This window comes from Conger conger, chromosome 8, assembly GCF_963514075.1.
Source record: "Conger conger chromosome 8, fConCon1.1, whole genome shotgun sequence".
Lineage (NCBI taxonomy): Eukaryota > Metazoa > Chordata > Actinopteri > Anguilliformes > Congridae > Conger > Conger conger.
In genome coordinates this window covers 63383703-63403516 of record NC_083767.1, presented here as the reverse complement: position 1 = coordinate 63403516, position 19814 = coordinate 63383703, and the positions used below count along the sequence as shown (strand labels likewise).

The 19814-nt window shown below is 47.5% G+C and overlaps 1 protein-coding gene across 1 annotated transcript; it reads left to right on the top strand.

The window, feature by feature from the left end:
* The first annotated feature begins 13 nt into the window (after positions 1 to 13).
* LOC133135415 (uncharacterized) lies at positions 14 to 16079 on the top strand. The gene is made up of 3 exons (XM_061252399.1): positions 14 to 140; positions 1019 to 1501; positions 11118 to 16079. Exons 2-3 carry the CDS (start codon positions 1024 to 1026, stop codon positions 11831 to 11833), a joined length of 1194 nt encoding a protein of 397 aa, XP_061108383.1. The 5' UTR covers positions 14 to 140; positions 1019 to 1023; the 3' UTR covers positions 11834 to 16079.
* Positions 16080 to 19814: the final 3735 nt, after the last annotated feature.

Genomic DNA, 19814 nt, shown 5'->3' with positions numbered 1-19814 from the left:
TGCAGACAGCCGCAGCCTCTCACACCACGAGTACAGATCCCAGCATACAGAGCCACCCACAGGTCCACTGCTCCAGTGGTGCGCTTCCAGGGAGAAGACGAACGAACAAATTATCCCACACTTCGATATTACGGACCCAGGTGAGCTCTTTCTCATTATTAAACAGTAATATCTTCAGTCAAAGGTGTAGTGATCAAGTGCCACCTACAGTGCACTGCGTAAGTTTTTCTAACTTACTTATTTCACATTTACCCTTCCGGTGTATATTGTGGTGAACAGACTTCATTTGGCCATTATACTAATGAAATGGTATAATATTGCCTTTATTGTGGTGGATACATTGCCACAGAAATAAATATTTTCAGTCAAGTACATTTAATGGCTTTTTGAAAGTGAACTTGTTTTTCGCTCACATGAAACTGGGAGGTAACTAACGCAGATCAATTTAATTTAAGTTCCTATATTTTTTAAAGTTACGAGCGTGACCGTTAAGGAAGCTTCATGAAATAAGAAGACATAAAAGAACGTCTGTCTATTGCAAAGGCGCGTCCCATTGTTTTGAGTCCTTTTGGGTAAAATACGGCGACACTTTAGACCATTTAATTTCAGCATTTTGAGTTTAATGCTTGCTAAAGTACCTACCGTCAATGCAGCTAGTGTACTGTCCTGTCCTGCAATCGAGAAGGCGACATTTGGACTGAAATAATGTGTTCTTAGTATTTCTATTCGGGAAACTGCGCAGTTTTCCCTTTACACTGTACAAATCGCGTGAAAATCTAACATCCAATATCGTTCAAGAGTAATTTAAAAAACAAAACAAAAACAAAAAAACAAAGCCATGCACGTTAGCCTGCAAAGGAGCATGTGTGCTCAGTAATAATTCATATACACGGCTTTACGCGAATATAATTGTCTGATTACAAATCTATTATTGTGCAGCACAGGAAAAAAAAAAGGAGCTCACTGCATTCATAAAAGGTGCTGTAATCTCTCATTTGAATATGCTTTTCATCCACAGAGACAATGCAGGATGCACAACAGCAAGAGCAGAATTTCATCAGGGCTGTTATCCCACAGCTCAAAAATGGAATTGAGCATTTCAAAACCGTTGCAACCATTCTGCTGGCCTATGATGAGTCAAAGACACTAGCGCTGCAGCACGCTATTGTTCAGGCCAAATGGAGCCTAGAATGGGCTGAATCTGCTGCGTCCAGTCAGCTGTCGCAGGTGGATGCACTCACAGAGAGTCTGACCGCCAGGAAAGGAGAACTGGACCGTGAGCAGATAAATAAAGTGAAAGAACTGGAAAACTTGGAAACAGAAAGCCAATGCATAGCTGACTGCATGGAGACGTTCAGAAAGTCTCTAGATGATGCTCGGAGAGCCCGAGATTCTGCTCGGGGAATTCTTGAAGACCTTGAAAGAAAGCAGAGGGTGACTGAGGCCGTGCGGGATGTTGCAATCGGAATAATGTTCATCCCCATCATCGGAACCATCCCTGGTGAGATACTGTCGGAAAATGATGTGCATTTTTACAATGCCAGTTTCAGTTACTGTGGAATTTCCCTTTTTTTAAATACATTTATTTAAGATTTTCCCCTTTTCTACAAATTTGGTTGCCCTATCTGATCCAATGAGTGTTAGCTGGGGGATACACCGGCCACACCCCGTCCCTATGGCGATCCGAGAAGAACACGGGTCTCTTCAAGCCGTCTCGTCTCGTCACGTGCTCGTGACTCCGAGGCGGCCGGGGTGCTGTTGTGCACAGCCATCCGCTAACCCTGCCGAGACGCTCCCTCTGGAGCAGTGAGCCGGCCAAACTTTGGCATCTTAGTCTGTTGCACCACCGCGGCTCCAGAATTTCCCTCTTTAAATGGTAAATGGCAGGCATTTATATAGCGCCTTTATCCAAACCCCAGTACAAGTGATGCTTCTCCATTCACCCATTCATACACACACTAACACACTGACGGCGATTGGCTGCCATGCAAGGCCCCGACCAGCTCGTCAGGAGCATTTGGGGGTTAACACCACAAACACGACCAATTTCTATCTCGTTAAGCATGTGCACCATTGTTGCATGAGGTTCAGAGAGATTTCTGTTTCGAAATTTCAGACACTACTACTGTGAGGTTGGGGTGACGGAGAGCCAGTAGCGACTAAAGGGAAAACCCTTATAAGCGAGCACGCAAGCGTGTTCGCCACTAAATCCTAAACGAAACAGAGGTTTTAAACAAATCCCTTCTCCCGGAACAGAGGGAGCAACGAAAACCAACCCGAAGGCGAATCTAAAGAGTAACAGAATTAAAGCCGAAACAGCGGCTGAGCGAAAATAAAGCAACCCTTACAAAACAGGGCGAAACTCAAAACCAAACTTGGTGTTTTGCCAGACCTCAGCAAAGGTAGGGAACTGAGGAACCCGAAAAGAAAATACAACCTAGCGTAAAATGCTAGGCACAATAAAATAAAAACCTCGAGAAGTAGCTCGGGAAGAAAAGCAAACCAAAATACAAATACCGGGGACAACGTCCCTCTACCCCCGACTCACACGAGTCTGAAATAAAAAAAAAAACACAAAACCTTTTTTTGTTTGGGAAGGCGCCAGTGTACAATACAGAAATACTGCATGTTGTCAAATACACACACCAGCACAATACCTGACTCACTACTAACCGAGTCTACCATGTGCTTTTACCGGCTTGGCTCAAGAGCGAACAGTTGACACACAAGCACCGAAGTGTAGTTGGTACCTAGCTTAAATACTCTTCCCGGGAGGTAATTACCCTGGAGTTAACGAGGATCAGGTGGAAGCAATGATCCTCAGCCCTCAGGCGGTGACAAGGGGTATTACCTCCCACCATGACAGGACCCCTCTGCTAAGGAGCGGCCCAAGACGCTCCTTCTGCCCCTCGCCTGTGAAACTCATGGATAAGCTCAGGGTCCAGAATGTCCCTCGAGGGGACTCAACATCCTTCCTCAGGGCCAAACCCCTCCCAGTCTATGAGATACTGTTTGCCCCTACCCACGCGACGCTCCGCCAGGATGCGTCGCACGCTGTAGACCGCCTCCCCGTCAATTAGGCATGGAGGTGGTGGCGGGACCCCCGCAGGAGCCAACACACTCGTCGACACCGGTTTAAGGCGAGACACGTGAAATGTGGGATGGATTCTCATAGACCGGGGCAGTTGCAGGCGCACCGTAACGGGATTGATTTTCTTAATGATCTTGAACGGCCCTACGAAACGCGGTGCGAGCTTACACTCCCTGTAGCAGGGCGCCGGCTGGCGGCGTCTGTTGGCCCACCTTTTCTGGTTGCAGCCCTCACCTTGCTCCATGTGGCCCGGCACCGCCGAACAAAGGCCTCCGCCGAGGGCACCTCGTTCCCTCTCTCCAAGTCCGGGAACAGTGGCAGCGGGTACCCGAATTGCGCCTCAAACGGCGAGAGCCCTGTGGACGCGTTCTGTAGCGAATTGTGGGCGTATTCTGCCCACGTAGGCTGACGACTCCCCAAAGTGGGGTTGTCAACCGCCAGGCACCGTAGCGTATTTTCTAGGGTCTGGTTGGTGCGTTCTGTCTGCCCGTTGATCTCAGGGTGAAAACCAGAGGACAGGCTAGCCGAAGCACCCAGCAGGGAACAGAACGCCCGCCAGAACCGGGATGCGAACTGGGGACCCCGATCCGATACCACATCCTGAGGTAACCCGTGCAACTGGAACACGTGGTCGACCACCAACCGTGCGGTCTCCACTGCCGAAGGTAATTTTGGCAGTGCCACGAAGTGGGCCGCCTTGGAAAACCGGTCCACCACCACTAAAATGACCATTCTCCCCTCGGATGGTGGGAACCCCGTGAGTGATAAAATCCAGCGCGATGTGACTCCAGGGCCGCCTCGGAACCGGTAACGGATGTAGCTGCCCCGCAGTAGGACTGTGGGAGCCCTTGCTGCGTGCGCAAACTGGGCATGCGACCACAAATTCGCGGACATCCCTCTCCGCTAACCGTGAGGCATGTCCCCATTGCAGCACTTGGGACCGGACCCCCGCGGGCACAAAAAGGCAGTGCGGCGGACCCCCCCCTTGATCCGGGTCTCGACGTAATGCTCTACGCACGGCTGACTCAACCCCCCAAATAACTGGTGCCATGATCCTAACCCCAGAAAGGATAGGTTCCGGATTGTGTTCCCGGTCGGTTTTGTCGCCAACCAGTGAGAGAGCGTCTGGCTTAATGTTCTTAGAGCCGGGGCGGTACGTTACCGTGAAAGAAAAACGCGCGAAAAATAGTGCCCAGCGGGCCTGACGAGAGTTGCGCGTTTTAGCAGTCTGGATGTACTCCAGGTTCTTATGGTCCGTCCACACTGTGAACGGATGTTCTGCACCTTCAAGCCAGTGCCGCCACTCCTCCAAGGCCAATTTGACTGCTAGCAGCTCTCGATCCCCCAAGTCGTAGTTTCTCTCAGCCTGAGACAGTGACCGAGAGAAGAACGCGCAGGGGTGCACTTTTTGATCTTGGGGAGACCGTTGTGAAAGAATTGCCCCCACCCCCCACTCAGAGACATCAACCTCCACAATAAACGTAAGGGACGGGTTTGGGGTTATCAGAATGGGTTCCGAACAGAACCTCTTCTTTAACTCCACGAACGCTGCCTCCGCCCGAGGGGTCCAGACGAAATGCGCCGGGGCATTCTTTTTAGTGAGCGCAGTGATGGGCGTAGGAGGGAGTACGCAACAAAATTATAATTAAATAAAAATGACCGGGAGGATGTATTTGAGGAGTGAAAATGATCGAACAAACCAGGTTTGAGGTGCAATAGTTGTATTTACAAAAATGTACAGTGGCGGTGCTATTTACAGTTTTCAAACAAGACAAAGACACATCGGGTACGAGGCCAAGGGACCTGGGTGTTGCCAAATCAATTAAATGAACAAAACCAAAGAGAGCTAAAAACAAAATACATACTAACTGTAACAAAATAATATCTCTACTCTATAATCAAAAGTACATAGGTGGCAATCACCCCTTTCCTAAGGTGTCTAAACAATGGTTCACCCTACGTGCAGCAACAGTGTATAGAGGCCTCTGTCTTACCTGCCCCAGGGCCTACACACGGACAACCACATTCACAGGAGTAGGAGAACGGAGGAACACGCATGCACACAACAGGGTTATGAAGGCAATGAATGGGCAAGTCAAGCATCGCCCCCTATAGGGCAGCCAACACAGTTTATATAAGCAGAGGGATGTGATTGGTGGAGGCGGGACCAGGGCAATGATGATGGACAGCAGGGACAGCGAATGGAAATGGTTGATGGCTTCATCTGTAGAGTTTAAGGGGGGGGGAAACAGACAGACATACATACGTGGAACGTAACAGGGCGCGACTACCGTGATAAAGTTCCGGATGAACCGCCGATAAAAATTGCCGAACCCTAGGAATCTCTGCACCTGTTTCACAGGTCCATCTCGGTTTTGCGGGCGGAAACGATGAAACCGAGGAACGACACCGAACTCGCGTGAAACATGCACTTCTCTGCCTTCACAAAAAGGCGAGCTTCTAATAAGCGTGCCAGTACCGTTTTTACATGTTGAATGTGCTCTGAGAGGGTGGCGGAGAATATCGTCTAGATAGACGAAGACGAATCTCTCCAGCATGTCTCGAAGCACATCATTGACGAGCGCCTGAAACACTGCGGGGGCGTTGGTGAGGCCAAATGGCATAACCCGATATTCATAATGACCAGAGTGTGTGTTGAAGGCTGTTTTCCATTCATCGCCTTCCCGTATGCGTACCAGGTTGTACGCATTACGGAGGTCCAATTTCATGAATACTGAGGCTGTTTGCAGGCGCTCGAATGCCGAGTTCATCAATGGCAGGGGGTACCTATTCTTTACGGTGATGGCGTTCAGTCCTCTGTAATCGATACAGGGCCTCAGGCTCCCGTCCTTTTTTTTAACAAAAAAGAACCCCGCCCCAGCCGGTGATGAGGACGGTCGGATGAACCCGAGGGCTAGGGCTTCCTGAATGTATTCTTTCATAGTCCGGCTCTCCGGCACTGACAATGAATAGAGTGCACCCCGGGGCGGAACTGTACCTGGATGCAAATCTATGGCACAGTCGTACGAACGGTGGGAGGGTAACGTGGTTGCCCGTTGTTTACTAAAACCCTCAGCTAAATCACGATACACCCGCGGGACATTTGATGGCAGCGGGAATGCAATAGCCCCCACCATCCGGTCCTCACTCCCACTCATAGGGGTTTGTTCTAGGCTCTCGGTTTCCCTGTCTGTAGCGTCACTATATTCTCCCTCATCTATAGGGAGGCTCCAGTCGCAGACTGGGTCCCACACCAGGCTCCCTTCCGGCTCCTCCTCCTCCGGTATCCTAACCTCAGAGCCTAGGAGCTCCCTAGACTCCTCCTCGTCCAGTTCGGAACCTATGTCAGTCTCAGTGGGAGGGGTCGGGGAAGCATTCCCACGGTCCGTGTGAGCGGCGCACTGCGGACCCCACTGAGACACCGGGTTATTGCGGCTACCCCAGTTTATGTGAGGCTGATGTTTAACGAGCCAGACGTGTCCTAAAACTATTGGATACGCTGGGGATTCCACCACATAAAAGTATATGCGCTCCCAGTGCCCCCGAAGCGGGATACGCATAATCACCCGCTCTGTCCGCAGGAGGACCACTCCGGTCCCCAATGGACGCCCATCTAGTGCTATAATCGACTGAGGCTGCGGCATAGAGCGAAACGGCAGCCCCTTCCCTTTCGCCCACTGGCGATCAATAAAATTATCCACCGCCCCGGAGTCTATAAAGGCTTCTGCCCCCACAGTGACCCCTTTCCAAGTGAACTCAACTGGTATGATGGTGCGAAAGCTAATACCCTCGAGCGGTCCCACTCGTGACTTTCCCTCCACTAGTGGGACTGCTCTTTTACTTTTAGATCAGGACAGTTTCTGCAAAAGTGCCCTGGTCGATGGCAAAGAAAACATAGCCCTTCTCTCCCGGGTCGCTTTCGTGAACATGCCAGAGTGGTAACCCCTAGTTGCATCGGTTCCTCCCCTTTGTGTGTCTCCTGGTTCCCCTCAGCCCGTATAGTCCTACCTAGGGGCGGCGGGCTAGGCCAATTATTTCTGCCCGTCTCGTTCCCACATCCGGTTATCAATTCGAATGGCGGTGGAAATCAGCGCCCCGAAAGTCTCCGGGGATTCCAGGGTAGCGAGGGCATCCCTAACAGGGTCTGATAATGCCCCCATAAACAGTCTCATCAGAGGGTCATCCGCCCACCCCGTCTCCCCGGCCAGAGCCTGAAATGCCACAGAGAATTTGGCTACACTCTGAGTCCCCTGCCTCATTCGCTTTAGGCGGGCAGCGGCCTCTTTGCCAGTGATGTTATGGTCGAATACTCTGGTAATTTCTTGGATGAGGGACTGAGAGGCACTCATTATGGGTGACTGGCCACGGATCAGTGGTTCTGCCCAGGCCAGGGCGGTACCGGTCAGTAAAGAGAGAATAAATGCTACCCGGGCGTCCTCAGTAGAGAACCGGGAAGGCTGTGCTTTAAAGAAAATCAGACACTGCGAGAGGAACCCCCTACACTCGCCCGCCTCTCCCCCGTACAGCAACGGTAACTGTAGCTTGGGCTCCCAGACCATAGGCATAGTAAGCGAGTAAGGGGGAGCCGCAAGTTGGGGAGGAGTGGGTGGTGACGGATTGTCTGGGGATGCCTCGCGCACCTGCGCTAAATGAAATTCACTCGCTAGTTGGCGAAAACTTGGCACGTCCTGCTGCCCACCTAACATCATCCTGACGCTGAAACACTAGGGTCTGCTGCTCCAAGGTGGCAGCCTGCTGAGCCTGCAGCGCCTGCTCCTGCCTACTTAGCGTAGCCTGCTGCGCAGCTACCACCGCTTCTAGTGAGGAATCTCCCCCCTCCATTCCAAAACTAGTCGCTGGTCGCTCCAAGATGGCTTGTGTGTTCTGTGAGGTTGGGGTGACGGAGAGCCAGTAGCGACTTAAGGGAAAACCCTTATAAGCGAGCACGCAAGCGTGTTCGCCACTAAATCCTAAACGAAACAGAGGTTTTCAACAAATCCCTTCTCCCAGAACAGAGGGAGCAACGAAAACCAACCCGGAGGCGAATCTAAAGAGTAACAGAATTAAAGCCGAAACAGCGGCTGAGCGAAAATAAAGCAACCCTTACAAAACAGGGCAAAACTCAAAACCAAAGTTGGTGTTTTGTCAGACCTCAGCAAAGGTAGGGAACTGAGGAACCCGAAAAGAAAATACAACCTAGCGTAAAATGCTAGGCACAATAAAATAAAAACCTTGAGACGCAGCTCGGGAAGAAAAGCAAACCAAAATACAAATACCGGGGGAAAAAAACACAAAACCTTTTTTTGTTTGGTAAGGCGCCAGTGTACAATACAGAAATACTGCACGCCTTCCTTACCTGTAATGTTGTCAAATACACACACCAGCACAATACCCGACTCACTACTAACCGAGTCTACCATGTGCTTTTACTGGCTTGGCTCAAGAGTGAACAGTTGACACACAAGCACCAAAGTGTAGTTGGTACTGAGCTTAAATACTCTTCCCGGGAGGTAATTACCCTGAAGTTAACGAGGATCAGGTGGAAGCAATGATCCTCACCCCTCAGGCGGTGACAAGGGGTATTACCTCCCACCATGACAACTACAGAACGGTGGAAGTATTTATTATAAAATGGAATGTATTTCTGATAACACACTTGAATAACATGCATACATTTTGCTGGGAGCCATCTTCAGGGCAGTATTACAGCGATTTGTCACGGCAGGGGGCGGCAGAGGAACCAGAAGCTGACTCGGGGGTGGTTTAATGAGCAGGTGGATAAGGGGCAGACAGAGTGTAGTCCAAACAGGCAAGAGTTCAAAACCAGGTAGGCAGTCCAGAAGCAGGGCAGAGGTACAGAGTCCACAAAACAAGAGAAGAGCCTGGGGAAGCAGGCAAGGGTCATACACAGGAATCCAGAAGCAAAAATCAACAGACAGAATGCCACAACGGCAAAGGTTTTGGGAACAAGGGGGCTAGAACAAGGGGGCTAGAACAAGGGGGCTAGAACTGGGGTTAAGGGATAAAGGGCTCGGGACTCAGGAAACAATGAACGAGCACCATGCAACTGAAAAGGACAGGTATAAATACAGACAGTCACTCGGTGGTCTAACAAATAAACATCAGGTGAGACGCATGAAAGGGTAATATTACAATAACGATGGGGAAACGAAAACGCGGACTGGATTCACAAAGACACACATATCATACAAATGGCTCTGGACTAGGGAGTAGACAATTGCACAGAATCGGGAGATGTAGAGATACGGAGAGACAGGTGCGAATACTTTGCTGAAACTAAGCAAGTAATCAGTGATAGCATAGAAAGATGGAGTTATGGAACAGAGTGGAAAACTAGGAGATAATGTTAGTCAGTTAGTTACGTGATTAAATCTAAACTACCGAAATTAAGTGACCAATAGTTTGTTAGTTAGACAGACAGTAAGTGTATTAGTACTGTACAATATCTAAATTAGTAGTTGTTAGTAAGAATAGTGCTTTACAACATTAACTAGCGAAAGAAGCCGGAAGTAAGGAATGCAAGATTGGAAGGAAGGTTGAACCCCAGAACTACCGTAAACACCCAAATAGTGAAGCACGCAGTCAGGGGAGTGACTGGGCTAGTAAACATTCAGACACAGACATCACAGGGGAGTGACTGGGGCTAGTAAACATTCAGACTCAGACATCACAGGGGAGTGACTTGGGCTCGTAAACATTCAGACTCAGACATCACAGGGGAGTGACTTGGGCTCGTAAACATTCAGACTCAGACATCACAGGGGAGTGACTGGGCTAGTAAACATTCAGGGGAAGACGAGTGCAAAGACGAATTAATGTAAACAGAAAACCAGACATGAATAAGAAAAATAATACATTTTATACTAAAATTCTTTTTTAACCCTTTATGGATGGTACACATTATGAAATAGCACTTCAAAAAATCTATTTGTGTTGTTTTTTGTTTTGTTCTATTTGACCTTAACATCAATTCTACAATAATTTTTTTCCAATTTAACCTTTGACCTTCCTTTTAGGTGATTGTCATTTATAAATGACTTTCTCTTATAAAGGGTAACTTTCCCCAAAAAGCCCCAATACATAAGGAAAGTAAATGCATTTAATCACCTATTAACCAGTCTGAATGTAATCAGAATGTTTCTTTTTTATGTTATTGAATTAATTTTCAACTCCAAAAACAATTAACAATGAATTTTTCTCACACACATGAATGTTATCAAGCCCAGTAGAACAATGAGCGGTCATGAAAATGACTTGTCCCTTGCTTGCAGAGCCCCTCTGCCACTGAGATCTTATACCTACACCTACAATTTCTGTCATGAAAGTCTATCATCAACCTATCCAATGTTGAGGATGGTGGCACATGTCTAATACTCAATTTTAGAGTGTCCATTTATGCCCAAACTAACACAATTTCAGTTAAGTTGCAAATGCTTGAAAGGACAAGGGAAGAAAGTAAAGTTATGCGTAATGTTGGAATAGGACTAGCCTTCTTCCACATCACTGGTGTAGCATCACCCATCGCTGGTGAGTTACTGTCGACAAATAAACTGCCAGTTTCAGTTGCTGTAGAATTTCCTTTTCTCACAATTTGGTAGCCAATTGTGCCCCATCTATTCCAATTGAGACGGGTGCTTGGGGGTTGCACCCAAAATGCATGACTCAGACAGAGATGTAATAAAGTCCCATCAGGGCTTTATTCAGGGAATGTCCAGTGAGCGTAGTCAAAAAACAAGAAATCCGCTCTGCGGGGCAAAAGCAGTGGCAAGTGCCGTCTGCCATAGCAACCTACGGAGAACAACCGTCCTAAGAACATTTTACTGTTGTGCTCCCAACCAATATAATGATCTACCATCTACCATGATTCATGTGTGAATGCAGCATTAGTCCTAGGTTTTTTATATTGATGGTATGTAACAAAGAGGATAATCGGAATGGAACTGCCTGGGTAGAATTGTAAAACCCTGTACACCTCTGGTGGTTAAAAACAACCTTGTCTTTGCAGGTGCCATCATTGCTCTGGTCTCTCAGGTAGAGTTGGACAATGCCAAATCAGCAATACGTACAGCAGAGGAAGAAGTGGAAAACTCTGAAAGAGAAGTTAATAATTATTATTATAAGTTGGAACAAAAAAAAAGGCAATGTACAAAAAAGAAGGATGAGATTGCACAGTGCAGCAGGACCATAGAGCAGATTAAGCAGAGCCTAGCGCAGGTTTATACACAGCGCACCAACATCGCCCGAGCGCAGGAGAAACTCAGGAACGCCCTCTACATGTTAAGCACCCTGGCTGGTAGAGCGAGCGTCGCTACGACCCTCACTCAGCGCACCAACATCAACCCAATGCAGGAGATACTCTGGAGCGGCGCCAACATGTTAAACACTCTGGCTGCAAGAGTGAGCGTGGCTACAACCCACACTCAGCGCACCAACATCAACCCAATGCAGGAGATATTCTGGAGCGGCGCCAACATGTTAAGCACGCTGGCTGCAAGAGCGAGCGTGGCTACAACCTACACGCCGCAAGTCATCTGCCTGCCCCCTGTGGTGAACATACTGGGAGAGATCATTGAACTCATGCTTCAAATGCAGGGAGATAGAAGATATGAGCTCCTCAGTGATCCACAAGTCAAAGCTGCCATCCTTAGCCTGCAGGAACTCCACCAGAAAGTTTCAGCCATCGATGACGAGCAGACATTAAATGAAATTCAGTTTTATTGATTGAGATGTACACCCATGACACATTCCCACAGGGTACACATAGTGAGCTCCAGATTTATCACATGCAGTGGGGTCTAAAAGTCTGAACATTTTCCTTACAACTTATATTACCAGCATAACAATTGGAGTGAAAAGTTAAATCTTTGAAAAATGTACATGAATTTCAGAATTTCTTAGTATTTGGTATGCCCCCCTTTTGCTTTAATGGCAATGTGCTCTGGAGCTGGCACAGACTCCACAGGATCCATGTTATTCCAGCCTGACAATGTTCCAAAGAGCACCTTGTGTTGTTACTGAATGCTTGGCTTTTGTCAGTCTTGAAGTGCCCCCATAAATATTCACTGGGGTTGAGGTCAGGTGATTGTGGATTGTGCTGAACTCCTTTCTCTTCTCTTCTTTCGTATATCGTCAGATGGCCAACTCAGTGTCATGCAGCCACGCCCTCGTCTCCGGTCCTAAGTCGAAAAGGCCAGCTTCTGAGGGTGGGCTGTATAGGGGGCAGCCGGTGATTATGTGCTCGGCAGTCTGTTCAGGCTCGCCGCACTCACATGCCGCACTGTCCGATAGGCCCCACTTCTTCAGAGATGACTTGAAGCGTCCGACGCCAGAGCGCAGACGGTTCAGTGAGGTCCATAGATGGCGTGGCATGTCTTCTCCTTTTACACCGCCTCCTGGGTCCCGGATGTATCGTTGCATGCGGGAGGGCCCAGCCGTCTCCCACGTCTGTTTCCAGGATGCTGCCAGCCAGGCGTCTCTGGACAAGTCCTCAGGGATAGACTGTAGCATCTCCTGTGCTGCCTTGTTGTAGGGATGGCTTAAGCCTGCATGGTGGTGCCGGTGTTGTTGTGGCTTTGTGTAGGATGTGCCAGTCGTGCTTCTGGGCTTTTCTTGCCAGGGCGAGGGTAGCCGCATCCCGTCGGAGACTGGCTGGGGCGATTCCAGCTAGGACTGGCAGGTAGGACACAGGGGTGGGTTTCAGACAACCAGTAACTATACGCTGTTGATGACTGTATCTACCTTGTTCACATGTGGACTTCTGCTCCAGGCTGGGGCACAGTATTCTGCTACGGGTAATACCAGGGCTTGCGTGGATATGCGTAGGGTCTGGGGGGAAGCTCCCCAAGTCGAACCCGCCAGGCGGCGGATGAGCGAGACCCTTGCTGTTGTCTTGGCCTTCACTTCATCCAGGTGTTGCTTGTAGGACAGTGTCCGGTCCAAGCATACGCCGAGGTACTTGGGGGCTTGCTGGAACTCCAGGCGGTTGTTGCCAACATGCACGTCCAGTTCCCTTCTTGCTTCCCGATTGTTAAGGTGGTAAGCTGCAGACACTGTCTCGCCCATGCTGAGCTGAAGGTGCCACTTCTGGAGGTAGTCTGCCAGGATGCCCATGTCTCGGTTGAGGCCATCTTCCATCGCCTTCCATGTTGGGCGGCGAAGCATGATGGCCAAGTCGTCCGCATAGCCATACTTGGTAGATGTTGTATCTGGCAGGTCGTGAATGTCTATGTTGAACAACATTGGTGAGAGGACGGAGCCTTGCGGGACACCGTTCTTCAACTTTCTGAGCCTGCTGGTCTGGCCATCGCTGGTCTGTAGGATGAAGCTACGGTTCGATAGCATCTCCATAATGAACCTCACCATGTGCCGGTCCGGGATTGTCCTCAACAGTTTCAGATGTAGTCCACGGTGCCACACGGTGTCATAGGCGGCTGTCAGGTCCAGGAATACTACTCCAGCTTTTTCGTTATCCTGAAAGCTGTCCTCGATGTCCTGAGTGAGTAGCGTTACCTGATCCACTGTTGACCTGCCTCGGCGGAAGCCGGCTTGTTCCGGTGGGAGTTGTGGGTCCACCACTGGCTCGATGCGGCTGTGAATCAGCCTCTCCAGGATCTTATATGGGACACAGAGCAGAGAGATGGGCCTGTAGGACTTCGGGTCTTCGGCGGGTTTGTTCGGCTTTGGCAAGGCTATGACGGAAGCACGGCGCCAGGTCTTTGGGAGCTTGGACCTCCGGAAGCATGATGAGAAGAACGAGCATAGCCAGTAAGATGTTCTTTCACTTTGGTGTATGACAAACTCTGGGTGGATATTGTCTCGACCTGATGACTTGCCCGGCTTCAGTTTGTTGATTGCTGCACTTAGTTCGGCTACTGTGAAGTCTCCTGAGAGGTTAGCATCGACGCTGGCTGCCTTGGAGAGAGACGATACCTCACACGAGGTCAATCGTGTGACGTTTCTGTCAGCATCAGGGAAGCGACCATTTTTCAGGAGCTGGGAAGCAATGGCATCTGCTGTCACTGGACACCTGCGGGGGGTTGTTTTTCTCCCTGAGAGCAGGTTGATGGTCTGCCACGCCTTCCGGCTAGAGTGGGTGAAGTCGATAGCTTCCACTACTTCAGTCCACCTGGCCCTTCGGGTGTCGTCCAGCTTCTGCAATCGGGTTGTTGCTGTTGCGTCCATTTCTTCCCTGGAGCTTGCCTGCTGGTGTTGGCGCAGCAGGCAGCTGCACTCCTCATCCCAGCCCGGGATGTAGTTCTTATTGTAGCCACGTGGGATGTTGTGCTTTGCTGCCCTGAGGAGGACTTCACAGTAGGCGGCGTATGCAGCATCCACATCAGCTGCTTCTGGGTCCAGGAGACCAGCAGTTCTTCTTTCCGTTTCCGCCATAAACTGCCGCCAGTTCGCCTTCCTGAAGTTCCATCTCCTGACCGGTTTGCCAGATACCGGCTGTACCAGTGATGGTACTTTGATGATGGATGGCCGGTGGTGTGAACGAGGGAACCTGTCCAAGACACGTCTCTCCGGTTTCAGGTCGTTACTGCGGCATACGGCAAAGGCCTGGGTTGGTGTGAGAGTTCCAGCGTGCAGAAAAGAAGCTTGGGGGCTCCTTTGGGTCGAAGAGCAGCAATGCCTCAGCGTTAGAAGCCCACTCACTCAGCGCTTCACCATCCTGTGATGTGTGGTTGTAACCCCAATCTGTATGTTGGCAATTGAAGTCACCTGCATAGATGGCGGGAGGAGTCACAGATGGTAGTGATGATACAGTCAGCACAGTTGGTGGGGGCTTGTATACATTCACAACAGATGTTTCTTGGATTTTGGTGACCGGCCACTCAATGTTGCAGCCGGGTGGAGATTGACTGGTGGCTGACCAGCTCAATCCTTCCCGGACAAAGGTTGCCATTCCATGCTTCTTGCTGTGGATGGATCCGGTGAGGAAGAACCCAGGCAGTTTGAGGTTGTCGTCAGAAACCCAGTGTGTCTCTTCTCTGAAGTAACATTGGTATTAAAATCCTAAAACTTTCTTTTCATTTTCGTTGTTGCAAGATCAGACACATTTTGACAGGCTTCACATATATCAGATACATTAGATATTACAGCTCTTATGTGATGTTTAAATGAAAAAATAAAAGAAGAAAAGAAGAATCTGAAAATAAAAGTTTTTTTTTATTTTGGATACCGGTGGACTTGCGGTTCTTCTGAATCATTTTGTGAATTGTTCCCAGTTTAATCCCAAGATCTTGTGATATTAAGAGCGGCCAGCAGGGGGGCTGGACTCAAGCTTAACAAGCAACCGTAATAAGCAAGGGGAGACCATCAATGCCAAAAAAGTTTAATTCAACCAAAGTTAGGTAACAGAAGTACAATACCCATGGAGTGTGAACAAATTAAACATCAGTTGTATAATGCCATGCCATTGTCTCCTGCTTAGTCTAATCAACTGTAAGTCACTCTGGATAAGAGCCTCTGCCAAATGCCATTAATGTAATGTAATGTAGTGGCAGCTCAGTTGAGGGGCAGTGAGCAAAATACAGGACTGTGCATGAAGTTCAAATGAAATTAAACATTTATTTTTCAGGTGATAATATCATTTATACAAGTAATAAATGGGAAATGTGTCCGTTTGTTCATTTGTCAGTTCTATTTCCTTGTGTAAAGTTGTATCTGTTCAGTTCTAGCCTCTGGTTTCCTGACCCATTTCTATTCTGTTTCTTTTCTGCCGTTTTTGGATTCCCAGATGTTTTAACTCTGCCTGGCTTTTGGATTATGTGTTTGTGCTTTGTACACTTGTGTCGATGGCCTGCCCGCTACTGAACTCTGCCGGCTTTATTAGGATGCTGTTTACTGGACTCTGTCTTGTACCGCTGCCCTGCTATTGGACTGACTACTGATTTTTGGACTTTGCCTATTCTTGGATTACGTTCTTGATCTGCCTGTTCTGAATAAACCTGCCATATTCACCTTATGCCTGAGTCTGCATTGGGTTGCTCTGTCCCACATCCTGACAAAAAGCGTCACACAGTTACAGCACACACTACCAAACATCACACAGTTACAGTACACACTACCAAACATCACACAGTTACAGCACACACTACCAAACATCACAGTTACAGCACACACTACCAAAACATCACACAGTAACAGCACACACTACCAAACATCACACAGTTACAGCACAAACTACCAAACATCACACAGTTACAGCACAAACTACCAAACATCACACAGTTACAGCACACACTACCAAACATCACACAGTTACAGCACAAACTACCAAACACCACACAGTTACAGTTACAGCACAAACTACCAAACATCACACAGTTACAGCACACACTACCAAACATCACAGTTACAGCACAAACTACCAAACATCACACAGTTACAGCACACACTACCAAACATCACAGTTACAGCACAAACTACCAAACATCACACAGTTACAGTGCAAACAACCAAATATCACACAGTTACAGCACAAACTACCAAACACCACACAGTTACAGTTACAGCACACACTAGCAAACATCACACAGTTTCAGCACAAACTAGCAAACACCACACAGTTACAGCACAAACTACCAAACACCACACAGTTACAGTTACAGCACCAACTACCAAACACCACACAGTTACAGCACAAACTACCAAACACCACACAGTTACAGCACCAACTACCAAACATCACACAGTTATAGCACACACTACCAAACATCACAGTTACAGCACACACTACCAAACATCACACAGTTACTACACAAACTATTAAAACAACACACAATTACAGCACAAAGTACAAAACATCACAGTTGCAACACTAAGAACCAAAGCATCTTGTACTAAATGTCAAGGTGTTAGGGGCAGGGGATGGACTTTGTATTTTTCTGAAGATTAAATCTAAATCAATGAGGTAGAAAAGTGATTTATGCATCACTCATTGGACTAAAATACGATATTTGTCAGGATACTTTAATTATCTTGTGAATAAATCATGGCCATTTTAGTATGACTCATTGGAGTTGACCAATTCTGCTGATGGATAATTCCAAGTCAGCTTATCCCACTTATCACAGATATATAATGAGACTTGTAATGCTGATTTGGCTAAACTAATGAGTGTGACTTCATGACTTTGACCTGCCCTATTTCCATAGAGAAATCATAGATAGATAAATGGTTCTTATATCACCGTAGGCTCTCACCAACTCTGTCTTCTATGTATATATTATGTTCATCAACATAATAAAAAATATATATATATTTTTTAATATTGGCTTTTTTTGTATTTCTTTCAGATTTCAAGATTATAATCATTGAAATCAAATTCAGTTTGTGAATTTGTACAAACTTTGTTACCCCATATCTCCCAGATTCATAATCCAAGTGTGATTTCCAGGGGTTTCTAATCAGGCCAAATCAGCATGTAAATCTCATTAAAATCTGTGACGATGCAGTCCAAAAGTGTGTTATGCTGACATAGAATTAGTCTTATCAGCAGCCATACCATCATGCATGTGGAAGGGAGGAGTGTAGGTCTGGTTAGTACTTGGATGAGAGACCTCCTGGAAAAACGAACTTGCTGCTGGTAATTGTGTTGCTAGCACAACATCAGTCTGTGTGGGCTATACAATTAACACATTTCTTATTCCTTTGACACAAAATGCATACAGCTAACACATTTTAAAAATACTTGAACTTCTATTACACACAAGCTCAACCAAGACCAGAACAACAGATTTTTACTGCTAAATTTACAAATGCTTTCACACTGTATGTCAGAACAGATAACCTCATGTTCTAAATCTGATAGGCTAAAGTTGAACAGCAGTTTACATTGTAGATTGAAACACAAATATATGTCCTCCATCCATCCATTATCTTAACCTGCTTATCCTGAACAGGTTCGTAGGGGGGCTGGAGCCTATCCCAGCATACATTGGGCGAAAGGCAGGAATACACCCTGGACAGGTCGCCAGTCCATCGCAGGGCACACACACCATTCACTCACACACCATTCATATAGCCCACACAGACTGATATTGTGCTAACTGTGTTTTGAAAATGTGACTACAGAACTGAAAAAAGGTTTTGTTTTGTTTAGCAACGGTAAAAAACAGTTTCGACCAGAAGGAAGATCGCCCCCTACTGGGTTAGCAACACCACTACCAGGAGAGCACGCCCCTGCAGAGGGCAGGACGGTTGGGCTGGAATAAGGGCACCATCTTCCCACAGAGGTGAGTCCCCTGTGGATGTGTCCCGTGCCATTTTGTTTCTTCCTTTCTCCATTAGGCCCACAGCACACCATCTCTTGGTAAAGTAAGTCTTATTAGGAGCATTACGGCTCAGTCAGCACCTGATGCGCTTAGTTTGAGGTATAGTTCCCAGCAGCCAGAGGGGTTTGTAACATCTATACATAATGAGAAACCACCTGGTACTGACAACTTAGATGGAAAGCTACTGAGAATGGTGGCAGACCAGATTGCCACTCGCATCTGCCATATCTTCAATTTGAGCCTTGTGAGTAATGTTTGTCCCCAAAACTGGAGAGGAGCTAAAGTCATCCCACTGGAGAGGAGCTAAAGTCATCCCACTGGAGAGGAGCTAAAGTCATCCCACTGGAGAGGAGCTAAAGTCATCGCACTGGAGAGAAGCTAAAGTCATCCCACTGGATAGGAGCTAAAGTCATCCCACTGGAGAGGAGCTAAAGTCATCCCACTGGGGAGAAGCTAAAGTCATCCCACTGGAGAGGAGCTAACGTCATCCCACTGGAGAGGAGCTAAAGTCATCCCACTGGAGAGAAGCTAAAGTCATCCCACTGTTGAGGAGCTAACGTCATCCCACTGGAGAGAAGCTAAAGTCATCCCACTGTTGAGGAGCTAAAGTCATCCCACTGGAGAGAAGCTAAAGTCATCCCACTGTTGAGGAGCTAACGTCATCCCACTGGAGAGGAGCTAAAGTCATCCCACTGTTGAGGAGCTAACGTCATCCCACTGGAGAGAAGCTAAAGTCATCAAGCATGCTAGGGCTGCTTTTACTGGCTCTAACAGCCGACCAATCAGTCTGTCACCTGTTCTCAGCAAACTTGTAAAACATTGTATTAGACCAGATAAATGCTATTTCTCTGTTGACAATTTGACAAGTGACTACCAGCATGCTTATAGGGAAGGTCACTCAACATGCACAGCGCTTACACAAATGACAGGTGATCAAAAGAATATTGTGGGAGCAGTACTGCTAGATGTCAGTGCTGCCTTTGATGTGATTGATCATAAGTGATTATTTTGAAAAAAACGCATGTGTTATGGTTTTGCTCCATCTGCCTTATCAAGGATTGAAGGTTATCTATCTAATAGAACACAAAGTGTTTTCTTTAATGGAAGCTTTTCAGAGGCAAGACATGTTGAGTGTGGAATTCCACAATGAGGTTTGCTTGGCCCTTTGCTGTTTTCTGTTGTTACTAATGATCTTCCACTTGCTTTGGAAAAAGCCTGTGTGTCCACGTATGCAGATGATACAACAATATACAGGCCCTGGTTCAGTCGAGCTGAACAATTTACAACTCATAATGCTTAAGTTTTATTGCAACCTTCAGCGAGTCTTCTTTGATTCTGGTTTAAAAAATCATATACATTCTATAAAGTGCTTTTGCCTCCATCATGACCGATGACCATTTATCAATAAACACTGTCTCTGAATT